We start from the raw sequence: 13751 nt of genomic DNA, 5'->3' as shown, positions 1-13751 counted from the left end.
TGAGGTGGGAGGATCACTGGAGCCCAGGAATTCAAGGCTGCAGTGAGCTATGATCTCACCACTGAACTCCAGCCTGAGTGACAGAGTGAGACCCTGTCTCTAAACAAAAATGTAATACCTTAGCATAGTTAGAAGATGAAGAGGAATTCCCTCTTCAGTACAGGAGTAAAAGTACAAGAGTAAAAGGACATTACTCTAGTGAGAATGAACTGGAATGTGCAAACACTAGTTGGCTTGCCAAAACATATATAGAAAGAAAGATTTTTTGAAAGTAGTATAATCCAGAGCCTCAGCCTGCTGTGTCTCACCCAGCCTTTAGAGATGGCCTGTTAAATAGGGTTGTCTCAACTTTGGGTTGTCAGTAGATGACCATTTCCCAAGAGCTGACAGCTGTGCTGTAGGACAAACAGACCATAGTGGTATGGCTGGCATTCTTGAGTAACTTTAGTGAGAGGTTTTAGGGGGTGTGTTGGCGGGGTGGGATCAGGGTCAGACATAGCTTTTTTGAACTCACCCTAGCTTGGAAGATGCTAACTGCTTGGTTAAGTAGGGCCATCTAGAGCAAATGGATGGCCCTTTTCATCACTGACAGAAGTTTGGAGGCCTCTGTTTTGTACATGATATAGCCTCACCTGAAAAATAAGAATCAGGCCTGGAGGTGGGTCAGGAAATGGGGAGGAACTGGGGGAATGTTAATTATGTTAATGAGGTAGGATGGAAGGGGATATTGGCTGGATCCTGAAGCCATTTGGAGACTTTGAAGCCTCTGGTTCCTGTGACATACGGGGACTCACCCAATGCTACTGAGACTTAAAGTTCCCTCAGTTCAAAAACACCTCCCCCATGTTGCCTACAAAGTTTCTCTCAGCCACTCTGGCTTGTCAGATTTAAATGAGGTACCACATACAGAGCCTGGTCTTTAATAAATGCTCAGGAAATGTTAGCTATTATCAGCATCATCTTTGTTGTTCTGCTTCGTGGTCTACAAATTAGAGACTGGTTGGTTCTCTAAGTCGTTCATACCTTAGTGTGATTAGGTTGAATGTTTGGAAACATTTGGCTTTTCCAAGGCTCTGGGGATTTTGAGGCAACTGCATTGTAAAGTCTTACAAAGACTGAATTTTGTAGGTAGACAGACCCTAATTAAAATGCGGACTGTATGCTAACTTTATGACCCAAAGTATGCTGGGAAACCTCACTCTGTTCATCTTAAAATAGGGATAATGACACTGACCTTGGGATGCAGATTAATGAAATAATTAAAATAGTGTATCTAAAGCACATAGCCAGTCCTGGCACATACTAGTAACTGAATCTCAGTTCCTTTCCTTTTGTCTGGATGCCCTGAGGGGCAGTTTGGGTTCACATAGGGAAAGGCACAGGTCTGGGGAAGGACTTCTTTCTTGCCAAACCCAAGCGCTCTCTGCCTCTCCCCACCTCTCCCCACTTAGGCAGAGCTGGGCTTGATCACCTAGACTAGTACTCCCACACACAGGTGTCGCACTTACACAGCAGCAGCAGCTTGTGTTTACTTCTCATGGCCTGAGAATCATTGGCTGGTTCTTCTGTCTTCCACACTAGACTGTAAGTTCCTTGTGGCCTAGGCAGTGGTTTTCTCTCCGATTCTCTGGTACCTGACCAAGTGTGTGCTTGTGCTAGGTACTCAGTAGACGTCCCTACAGGTGTGGCTGGGCAGAGACAGTTTTGGTGATGTATAGCCACTTTCCTTTGAAATCTTTCAGAAAAAAGAACACATTGTGATGGTAGATATGAGACAAGAACACTTAGAAAAAGCTTAGCCCCCACTCTGTGAAAGGTGGTGAGGTCAGCATGATCTCAGCTCAATGGTCCTTTTTTTTGCTGAGAATACTGCATTCTGAACTCTTCTGGGTTCCTCAAGTGTTAAGCTCAAGTGTGTATTTCACCCTCATTTGAAGGTCCTTTATCTGTTCCAGAAAGTTGTTTCAGCTCTGCTTCCCACTTGACTTTTCTGTGCCACTCTACGGCTGTGTATGTCTGCATGGGTACACTGATTTGTGATGAGCAGGCTGTATGTCACCTCTAAGCTGGTGGTTCCCTGTGAGCAGTGTTCTCCACTGCTATGTCACATGCAGCAGAGCACACACCTGACAGCCACATTGTGTTGTCATTGATGTATGCAACAGAGCAGCAGGAGGTTCTCCACCTGGGTCTGGGAAACTCCCCCCTCAAGGGTTTTGGATGTGTGTCACGAACCTGAAACTGTATGGGAAATTGTGTGTATATGTTCATAAATATATTCCTCTTGTGAGAGAGTTTCTGAAATATTTTTGTTATCCTTAAAATGTTTTAAAAAAAAAAAATTTAGAAATTTTCCACATATGTGTAAATTACAGTTTGTGTTTTTGTTAGCTAGGAGATATTTTTATGCTCCCTTGATTTCCAGGTGTGAGCTACAGGTTGAGTAGCCAGAGAGCTCTGGGTCACAGTCTGGCCTGAGCGCTACTTACACATCCTGGACTTAGCCCTCGGAGTTTTCACTGAGCCCTTCTGAGCTTCATTTTATTTTTCATCTGTTAATTTAGGTTCATAATGCCCTTTTGTCCTACAGGGAAGTTGCATAGTAAAGAGATCACAAGTGTGCAGGTGTTTTATCAACTGTCAAGTGCTGTACAATTGTGGGATGCAAGTATTCTTATTAAAAATGTATCATGTCTCGGTCAGGCACGTGGTCGCTCAAACCTGTAATCCCAGCACTTTGGGAGGCCGAGGTGAGCAGATCACGAGGTCGGGAGATCGAGACCACCCGTCTCTACTAAAAATATGAAAAATTAGCCGGGCGTGGTGGCGGGCGCCTGTAGTCCCAGCTACTCGGAAGGCCGAGGCAGGAGAATGGCATGAACCCGGGAGGAGGAGCTTGCAGTGAGCCGAGATTGCGCCACTGCACTCCAGCCTGGGTGACAGAGCGAGACTGTGTCTCAAAAAGAAAAAAAAAAAAGTGTCATGTGTTATGTCACACAGTGTCGAGGACATGGTAGGCAGTCAATAAATATGTGATTAAAATGAACATGGAAAGGGTTTATTGAAGTGAGAGGGCTAGAAGTTTTAAGACACTGGTGTCTGTACCTTGCAGATTCTGTGGAGGACCTAGTATTCAGGCCTAGAACACAGCTTAGGGCTGTTAGAGGGACTGATTTTCAAGGAATGTTAAAAGTAGAAATGACCTTTGAGACCTTAAGTGTATTTTTTTCTTTTATGGAAGAAACTTAGAGAGACAGGGGCTATCCCACTTATTTCAGAAGGGCTTGAGACTCTTCCTCACCGCTTTTAATGGTGGCCAAAAAAAGACCTTCTTTGCCTTCATATTATGAACATGTTGTCTTAACTTTTTAAAGCAGCATAGAATTCACCACATGTTCCTAATTCTCTTCCTGGGGCCACTTATAGGCCTGCAATTCTTGACTATACTGATGCTATTACTAGACACAGGCACAGTGCACTGTAAAAACTTGGAATTTCTGAAGTCCTTCCTTCTTGGAGTGTTCTCTTAGACATCACATCAGACCACTGGGTAGAAAGCATTGCCACCATTCTCAACCGTACTGATACTCAGAGAGGTTTCTGTGACTTCCAAGTCACAGAACTCAGTGTCCAAAGCAGAATGAAAATCCAGGTGTTCTAATTTTCTATTCTTATAGCTACTAGATTCTAAATGTGCTCCTCAGACCCCCTCTCTGCCCCCAGTAGGTGACAAAACAGTAACCTAGAAATTTTTTTCTTAGTGTTTACATATATATGTATAAATTTGTCTATGATCTAATCTTTCCATCTAAAGAATTTGTGATGGAATATTTAACCATTGCTTTATAATGAATGTTACCTAATTAAATATTACTTCAAGAATTGGCTTCTTTTTTGGTAATTGTGTTACTTTTTTGAGGAGAAGTTTTGTTTTGCTTTTTAACCTTGTTGTGTGCATTTGGAAACTACCCTAACACAGGGTATCCAAAAGCAGATAATACTGGCACTTTTCCCACTTTCCATTCTTCCTCTTGTATGGATGCCAGAATCCTTTGGGAAATCATCATTTACAAAAGTCAGGAGTAAAAGGAGGGGCACTCTTTAGTGTACAGTCACTGCTAATTGGAAACTAAACATCTGTAACCATGTCAGAGTTATTTGTATTTGAAAAGAAACATTTATATACAAGAGCCCTTTCGGTAACATAAAACACACTGTAACACAAAGTGTGTGCATTGGAGAGGTGGGTGACGGACGGACGGGGAAGCTTCCGACAAATGACTGTGCCGTACTAAGTGAGGTGATTTGCTAATTAAATCTCAGAACATTTTCAGAGTTTTTTTTTTTTTTTTTTTTTTTTTTTTTTTTTGAGACGGAGTCTCGCGCTGTCGCCCAGGCTGGAGTGCAGTGGCCGGATCTCAGCTCACTGCAAGCTCCACCTCCCGGGTTCATGCCATTCTCCTGCCTCAGCCTCCTGAGTAGCTGGGACTACAGGCACCCGCCACCTCGCCCGGCTAGTTTTTTTGTAGTTTTAGTAGAGACGGGGTTTCACCGTGTTAGCCAGGATGGTCTCGATCTTCTGACCTCGTGATCCGCCCGCCTCGGCCTCCCAAAGTGCTGGGATTACAGGCTTGAGCCACCGCGCCCGGCCAGAGTTTTTTTTTTTTTAAATCAAGTGAAGTTTCTCCCTGACCCCACCCTCATCATTTCCTATAGACCAAAGCAAACGTTTTTCTGCATTTGCCAGTTACAGATTAAACATTTAATCATTTAAAAAGAATAAGTGAGAAAATGAATGAGTTGTGGGAACTGTCACAACTACTGTAACCATAGCTCTCTGTTTTCCCACAGATAATGTGGGGTGACCTCTTCTCCATCCTGAAACTGTGCTGCAGGACCTACCTGACAGACCTAACTGTCTTAGGGGGAAAAATAGCATATATATTTTTTAAACTCACCCCATACTTCTTTCTCCTCTTCTCCTACCTCCCCCAACACCATGATGAAATTCTGCTCCGACTATTCTATTTGTACAGAAATTGTATCTGTATTTCTTTTGGCATATTAGAATAAACTTTGGCGATAATCTCTAAGGTATTAGAAACATTGCTATTGTAGGGCCCTGTCCCTCTGCTCCTGAGCCAACATGGCCATGTAGCCCTAATGGCCTGGATTCTTACCAAGTAATTCCTTCATGAACACAGATTAATTTTGAAGAAAGTCAAGAGGCCATCTCTTTTCCCCTGCAGAGTCTACCATCTTCTGACCTTCCCTATTCTTGTCATCTAAGACATTTCTGTAAGTTGAGTTACTTTTTAATTGGATGAAAAATCATGACGTCTTGAGCGTTCTAGTCAAGAACTTATTTAAGCTGGTACTTAGCATATTGGACTTTCCTCTCAGTCTCATATCTGTGAAGACTTTTACTTTACTCTCAATCAATCAATCTCATATCTGTGGAGGCTTTAAGGTGCACAGTTTCAACAAAATGGTTATGGCCTTTCAGGTTCTGAGTGTTTATGAAGTTGAAAGGCTTGTAGATGACCTGCCTTTACAATGACCTTTCTAGAATCTCAACATAACACTTGTCCAGGACTTTCACTGTTTAAGAACTGGCTTTTATTCCAGCTCTTTGGGTATGAGTCAGCCCAGAGGCAAGGATTTGGTGATTTGAAGGTCCATCTCTTGTTCTCTTAACAATTAGTTCAGACCATGTACTATGCTCTTTGTGGCACTCCCCAGTATGGCCTGACCCACTTCTCAGCCTTAACTTTTACTGTTATTCATGAACCTCTACATTATTCAAACACATCTACCTACACCTTGAGTATTTCTAGTCTTGCTTTATACCACTTTGTCCTTGGTTGAAATGACTTCAGATCTTTCTTGGCCTACTTGAATCATGCTTGCTTTTCTGAGTTCCATCCTTCTTCTGATTTTCTATAGTCATAATGTCAAGGTCACTTGCTTCTCACTTTTCCTATACTGTCTCGTACTTTTGGTCATTTTTTCAAATATACTTTTCCTCTGGCCAACCAAAGTATGGGCTCTTCAAAGACAATGGTGACTGTCTTATTTTTTATGGCACTTATCATGGTGCTTTTGCTTATCATAAATACCCAATAAATAGTTAACGAGTAAGTTGTTTTTTGATACTACTTGTTTATTGTGTTATTCCCAAGCCTGTCTATGTTTAATCTCCATGATAAAGAATTATAGATGCTAGCGATGTTTTTAACAAAAGCAAAGTCACCTGTAGAACTAATGCAGATACAAAACATCATTTGGAATAAGGAACAACTCCTGTCTCCCCCTAACCCCTGAATGTTCCAGCCCATGCTAGATAGAATGTAAGTATATACAAAGACAGATGTAGAGATGACTGTTGAATGGTCTTGTGTTTTTATTTCTCCCCAGGTGTGGTCACTCACCTGTCTATCACTCCCGTGAAATGGCAGCTCGTGCGTTGGTCCCATTTGTTATGATAGATCACATTCCTAATACCATTCGAACTCTGTTGGCCACACTCCCCAGCTGCACTGACCAGTGTTTCCGGCAAAACCGTATTCATGGGACACTTCTCCAGGTAAGTAAAGTTGCTTTGTGTGACTTCTGTCAAACACCATAAGATGAACTCTGGTTTCTCATGTACTGTTAGCTGGTGAAGATTGATACACAGCCTCTTAACTTTGTAGAACTTTTTTTCTACTTCTGAAAGATCAGGTATCTCCTAGTTATGCTTTTTTCATCCCAAATATCACTACAGTGTTACATTGTGATTCTCTCAGATTATCTTTTGCAATAAATCCCGTGTTTTCTACAGTATACTTTCTCCCACTTGGCCTTACCTCTGTGAGCCAGATAAAACTTTGTCTTTTCCATCAAGTATGCCTGCAAAACATTCTGGGCTACTACCTATTCAGAGTAAAACTGAAAGCTACCTTGAGAAAGGTTAACCTAAGAGGCACAGGAAGAGTTATACACATCAGGGAGAGTTTGCCCTGTGGCACAGCACCTTAGTACATGAACCTTTCCTGTTTTCTCTGTGCTACCAAAAAACCTTATTATTTTGAACAAATGTACAAGTTTATTGTTTTTAACCTAACATTTCTTCTAGAAAAAAGTAACATACAAAAAATAAATGAGAAAGAGACTTTTTACTGAAACTGCCCTATTTCAACCCTAACTTGAGGACAGGTAGTATTGGTGAGGTCTTGTGTTCAAATGGCTGCTATAGTTGCTCACACGGGCATAGGGTTAGGGGTGGAATATAAATGTCAGGTCATGTTCCCGGTTTATGAACAGAGTTGAGAGATGGCCTTGAGATCTCAATACATGTTATAAGCCTGAGATCGACACTGCTGACGTGGCAGGCAGTGGCTGGAGTGATTAACAAGATGAAACTCTGGAGCCAGACAGCCTGGGTGTGAATCTCAGATCTCCCCCTCATTACTTATACATCCATGTCTTCATTTTTGAAATAAGGATAATAGTAGCATATACCTCATAGGAACTCTGTGAACACTAAGGGAGTTAATACATACAATATGCTTAGAATAGTGCCTGGTACACCACAAGATATATAGATAGTCATTATTATTATTATTAATTTTAATAAACCTGTACTATAATGAAAACTAGTTATTTCATAACTCATTCTCCCTAGGTAATAAGAATGCAAGATAGAACTATCTTTTTCTTTTTTCTTTTTTTTTTTTTTTTTGAGACAGGGTCTTACTCTGTTGCCCAGGCAGGGGTGCAGTGGTGTAGTCTCGGTTCAGTGCAAACTCTGCCTCCTGGGTTCAAGCCATTCTTGTGCCTCAACCTTCTGAGAAGTTGGAATTACGAGCTTTCTGCACCCCCACTGTTCCCACAGTCGCCAATTTTTGTATTTTTAGTAGAGATTGGGTTTCACCATGTTGACCAGGCTGGTCTCGAACTCCTGACCTCAAATGATCCGCCCACCTTGGCCTCCCAAAGTGCCGGGATTATGGACATGAGCCACTGTGCCTGGCCGTTCCTTGATTGTTTTCTATATTCAACAAATATTTACTGAATGCCTACTACATACCACTGTGTCACAGTCATAATAGCAAGTAAGTCAGTTTTTGCCTTGAAGGAGCCAAGGACAAAAAAGTACCAGAAAATAGGCAATCACAATGTAGTGCGCTAAGTGCTGGGTGAACACATAGCAGGGCCACCAGGCTCCTCTGGGAAATTGAGGAAAATGTCCCAGAGGAAGCAACATCTAAGCAGAGACTGAAGAAGTTAGCCAAGTAAAGAAAGGGAAGGAGTCTCCCATGCAAAGAGAGCAGCATAAAGGCTCCCAGTGGGTGAGAAGGTAGCCCCTGAGTGGGAACTACTGGTTTGGGTGGGACTGAAGTTCTAGGTTGGCAGTTTTCAAATTTGTCTCAGGACCTCTTCAGACTCTTAAAAGCTATTACGGCTCCCAGAGAGTTTTCTCTATCAATATTCAATTAGAAAGTAAACTTGAGACAGGCCGGTGTGGTGGCTCATGCCTATAATCCCAGCACTTTGGGAGGCTGAGCTGAACAGATCACTTGAGGCCAGGAATTCAGGACGAGCCTGGCCAACATGGAGAAACCCCATCTCCACTAAAAATACATAAATTAACTGTGTGGTGGTCCATGCCTTTAGTCCCAGCTACTCAACTTGGAAGGATGAGGCACGAAAATTGCTTGAACCCCAGAGGCAGAGGTTACAGTGTGCCGAGATCATGCCACTGCCCTCCAGCCTGGGCGGCAGAGCGAGACTCTGTCTCAAAAAAAAAAGTAAACTTGAGAAAATATTAAAACTCGAGGACTCACAAGTACATATTGCATTAGTCATCAAAATAATGACATCCTCACACACCTTGTAGCCTCTGGCAAACTCCACTGTACACTCAGGAGAGAATGAGAGTAAAAGAGGAAACTATTTTCTTGGCATCACTTGAAAATAATTTGTCCTGGGGACCTCTTGAAAAGATTGCACTGCCCTAGACTGCAGTTTGAGATCATCTGGTCTATGTTACATACATTATGGGTCTTAGGTCGTTTCTTTAATATCAGCTCTTGAGCACTCATCTCCCTTGAGTTCTCACTACATCCCTGTGATGAAGAGAGGGGCAGGGGTTATTGTCTTGGTGTTAAAGATGGACCATTGTGACCCAAAAATTATTTGCTCTGCCTCAAAATTTATATCTCTTGATTGTGTCAGACTCTGCTGATTCTTCGAAAGAGCAGGGCTGGAATGATGAGGAATATAGAACAGCCTTTCCAAAGTGTAAACTGTATCTGAGTTAGAAGGAAGGCCTAGCTTGTCAAGTGGATAAGCCATCAGATTTTCTTTACTGAAGATCCACTCTTGGCTGAACTTTGTCCAAATAGTTTGCTTGGAGTTGCTTCTTGGGCTCTCTCATCAGTTGTGCAAATGAGCCTCCCAGCCTTGTTTCCCATACACACTACTGACAGTTCTGGCTGGGTTTCACCAGTCTGCCCAGCAACAAAACATGGTCTTTTGCTCTGCCTCTGGGCTGCTTTTGATAGTCTCAAGTTTACTTCTTCTGCTAGATAAAATGTGAAATCCTGTGGAAAGGGTAAAACCCTAGAACTCTGGGTTTGTTGTGGCTGTTGCTCTTGTTCCTAAGTGTTGGTGAGATGAAGGGCTTGTTGAATAAAAGCCAGCAAATGTGGGTGTTGGGTATCGTATTCATGTTTGTCAGGCAGATTCCTACCTTTATCAAGGTTGGTTTACCCTGGTTCAGAAAAAGAAGTCAAAGGGATGTGGAAAGTCTTTCTGGCGTGTCCATTTGAGTGTCACACTTGTGTTGTCCTAGTTCTGTCCATCCTGTGGTTCTTTCTGGGGAAAAGCATAAAGGGTTAAGTTGGGAAGGGCTCTTTTTCTTTTTCCTTTCTACATCTTATAGATTCCTCTCCACATAAAGCTACCTTTGAAATCATTAAAAAGCCTGCACCTGGAAAAAAGGTGTTAGGGATTGAAAGGAATGATCATCTCCATGGGATCTCCAGAGCCAGCTAAGTAAATATAAAGTTGTTATTTTTTTCAAAAGCAGGAAATCATTTTGTAGTCAGAAAACAAATTCTTTCACAGAACATTTTCTTGAATTATACATTTTGACCGCTTTGAAAATGTTTACATAAATATATCGAATCTCAGAGTATTTCTATAGTATACCTTGAAAACAAGAAATATGCTGATCTCTGAATTTTCTGGGACTATGGAAGAAAGACTCAAATTATAACACTTGCAAAAAAAGAACATGTGGGATTCATTTCTTAATCATTTTAAAAACCAGAGGTTCATAATTGCTGTGTTGAGATGGTTAGAAGTAACACACATTAGAAAAGGTGAGGTTATGCAGCAGATTCATGAGAGCCAGGGGTAAATGACATTAAATCTCAATAAAGGCTAGATAAGAGCCATGGACATTACCTCATTTGGGAACATCACTAGCAGGGCTGCTGTGTCTTTTAAGTAGAATTAACCTTCTGTTTTTGTTGCTGAAACTCTTCATGTTGGGGACTTAACATTATTACTAGGTTGCTTATCACTCTCAAGAGATCATATTGGAGTTCAGAAAATTCTTATATTGAGGAGGAGCTCAATATAAGAGGCCAACAATCATGAGGAAGGGTTTATTCTGATTCTTGGGTACTTAACTCACATTCTGGGTAATTCATAAGAAAATGTGTACCATTTGAAATAAGAGTTTGAATTTTCCGTTTTTTCATTTCTTGTCTATTTTGGGTTTTTGTTGTTGTTGTTGTTATGTACAAATAAAAGGTGATCTATTGCTCTTTAATTTAGCTCTTTTTTTTTTTTTTTTTTTTTTTTTTTTTCCTTTTGAGACAGAGTCTCACTCTGTCGCCCAGGCTAGAGTGCAGTGGCGCCATCTCAGCTCACTGCAACCTCTGCCTCCTGGGTTTAAGCAATTCTCCTGCCTTAGCCTCCTGAGTAGCTTGGATTACAAGCGCCCGCCACCACGCCTGGCCAATTTTTGTGTTTTTAGTAGAGACTGGGTTTCACCATGTTGGCCAGGCTGGTATGGAACTCCTGACCTCAAGTGATCCCCCTACCTCAGCCTCCCAAAGTGTTGGGATTACAGGCATGAGCCACCGTGCCCGGCTGAGATAACATATTAAACTCCAAAGCCTGTGTTCCTATTTTCTTTAGAATGTGCTGCCTCGGATGCGAATAACAACTTTTTATGGCTAAGGAGAAGAAACCAAGAATCCATCTAAAGATAAACTTTATCACTCAGTTGCTCCCCTTAAATCTAATTTAGTATGTTATGATACAGTGGAAACAAAGTAAATCTATTTGTGTTATTGAGACAGAAGAAGTCAGTGAAACCCAGAGAAGCTGTGACCCGTAAAAGGTATATTGTACCCTTCCCTCTCCACTCATCTCTCTGTCATCATTTCTCTTTGGTCTTCCATTTAATGCTACTAAATCTGTATCTGGAAATACAGATCCTCCCTTGGGACGTGGCCTATAGCCAAGTCCATAGTTGCCATACCTTCTATCATCCTTAAGGGTCTGACAAAACCTCTCAAACTTGGGTAACCATAGGAGTTACGGATCCTAGATCTAGGAACTGATAGGACCATGAGAAGTTGGTCAGGACTGAATTTAATTCAGCAGACACTGTAGCTTGCTTACCCTGTTCTAGGCACTGGTGAAAACATAAGGAGTTTGCCTTTGAGGCAAACTTAAAGAGAGCTGTGGATTAGAAGCCAAGTGAGGCCTCAGGGACCAGGGATCATATGAGTAACAGAAATGAAGAGGAGACAGAAGATACAATGCCAGACAGGGCATCAGGCATAAAAGGAGACTGAAACTGAGGCCATTTCTGCTTGAGTCTGGAACATCCCAATATACTCTGTGTTTGCTATAGGGTCAGAATCTTTACATGATGGGAACAGTAGTGTTGGGCTGGATGGGACACATGAAGACCGAAATTGGAGTAGACCTTGGCATTACCTTTACGGGAAGAAAACCAGAAAACAAAGAAGTAAAGGTAGGCTAATTCGGCCAGCTAGTTGTATGAAGGAATCACTGTGCAAGAAGCAGGGATGGTACCAACTGCCCTTCAGTCTATGCTACAGACGGGAGCAGTGGAAGCAAGTAGAAAATCAGTGACAGAGGTAGCCTTAAGTGTCAACTCTACTGGAGTTTCTTAAATAAGGAAGCAAATGAACATTTATAGAAAAGATATGTATATATATTTCTATTAATATTGCTGTTACATCAAAATTTGTGATTAAATATAAAAGAACTATCATTTCCATCTTAAAAATGTAATCACATGAGACAATGTCTTAGTGCTTTAAGAATTTTAATATCATTTGTATTTCTTAAAAGTACAAAATTGTGAAACATAAAATGGTCCAGCTGTCCAGAAATGGAACATTTCTTGATAGATTCCATTTGGCGACCTAAGATATTGACCATCTCCATTGTTGTTTGTTTTATGCCTCGAAAATATTATTTCAGAATGGAAAATCAAAAAGAAAAGCGTGAAACTATGCTGATGTTGTAAGTTATAGGTGGATTTCTGGTCTGTGTGCTTTTTTTCTGGAATGAGTCATCATTTGAAGAAAATGCTCACTTTTGTCAGGTGGCCAGATTTATTCTTTCTTTTTGAGAACTTGTGTTAGTGTGAAAGGAGAAAAATCTAAGTTGCTAGAAAGGTCCTCAGTCCAAAAAGTGTTAAGGCAGAGTTTCTCCAGTGGTGTGGCTATGGATGTGCCAAGGTATTTATCGATTCCTTCAGCTCTCAGGGAGTCTGAGTGTGGCCTGGCAGGGCTGGAGCCTCTAGGCAGTCACCTGCAGCTGGGAGCAGCATCGTCGGTTTTATCCCAGAGTGCCAAAGAAAGATTACTTTCTATGTGTGCCTTGATGTGAAAAGGATTGGGAAGCACTGGACTCTTAAAAAAAACAAACCTGAAGAAAGAACTAAACCTTGTTAAATCTTACCTTTTGGCAATATATTCCTTTCTGGATATAAGCCCAGAAAAGTCATTTTTAATTAAAATGCTACTTTTGAAGATGAATTAATCCCTTCCTTATAAACATCCAAAAGCTTTTATTTAGTGTCTGTTACTTAGGGAGCTTTTGCTGGGTGTTGGAGACAGCTCTTAGCTGCCAGGTTCTGGAGCATTGACTGTACTGCACTGTCATTATTCCCCAGGCAATGTACTGCTGCTTTGAAGTGCTCAGAACTCAGAGTATCAGTCAGGGGCATGTGGAACTTAGAGATTTGTCAGTTGATTAGTGTAGGGGAATTAATAGCAAAAAGAGGAAGTATATATATATATATATATATTTAGTGCGAGAGCGTGTGTGTGATGTACCAGTCACTGAGTTCCTCCAGAGCCTCTTCTGGAGGATAGGTGTTATTCCCATCCTACTGGTGAGAAAACTGAGAACAGGAGGGGTTGTGAGATTTCACTAAAGTTATGCAAGATTAAAACTGGGATTCAAGCTTAGGGTTGTTTGAAGCTTTTGAGCTTGTGTAGTTAACCACTGTACTATACTGCTTCTCTGTATAAGAAACTCTGTATACTGCTTCTCTGTACACTGCTTCTCTGGGTGAAGACAAGGAATATTGTCAGGCGAGAAGGATTCTCTCTGGGGCCTTCGGGATTGTGGGCAAAATGGGACTTGATATCCATCTGTTTATTCATTCATTTGACAACTGCTAATTGAGCACGTGCCAAGCACTG

At 41.5% G+C, this 13751-nt stretch overlaps 1 protein-coding gene across 9 annotated transcripts in view; it reads left to right on the top strand.

The window, feature by feature from the left end:
• The window catches only part of THADA (THADA armadillo repeat containing), a 351338-nt gene that overhangs the window by 180997 nt on the left and 156590 nt on the right, over window positions 1-13751 (top strand). For all 9 annotated transcript variants that reach the window (XM_073022941.1, XM_038006864.2, XM_073022942.1 and 6 more), the window contains one exon: window positions 6418-6586. In XM_073022941.1, coding sequence (XP_072879042.1) covers window positions 6418-6586 — 169 coding nt within the window. The remainder of the gene's footprint in view (window positions 1-6417; window positions 6587-13751) is intronic.

The sequence above is a fragment of the Chlorocebus sabaeus genome, chromosome 14 (genome assembly GCF_047675955.1).
Source record: "Chlorocebus sabaeus isolate Y175 chromosome 14, mChlSab1.0.hap1, whole genome shotgun sequence".
In the NCBI taxonomy this organism is placed as follows: Eukaryota; Metazoa; Chordata; class Mammalia; order Primates; family Cercopithecidae; genus Chlorocebus; species Chlorocebus sabaeus.
Note: the sequence above shows the minus strand (reverse complement) of the source record. Positions and strands in the feature narration are given on the sequence as shown.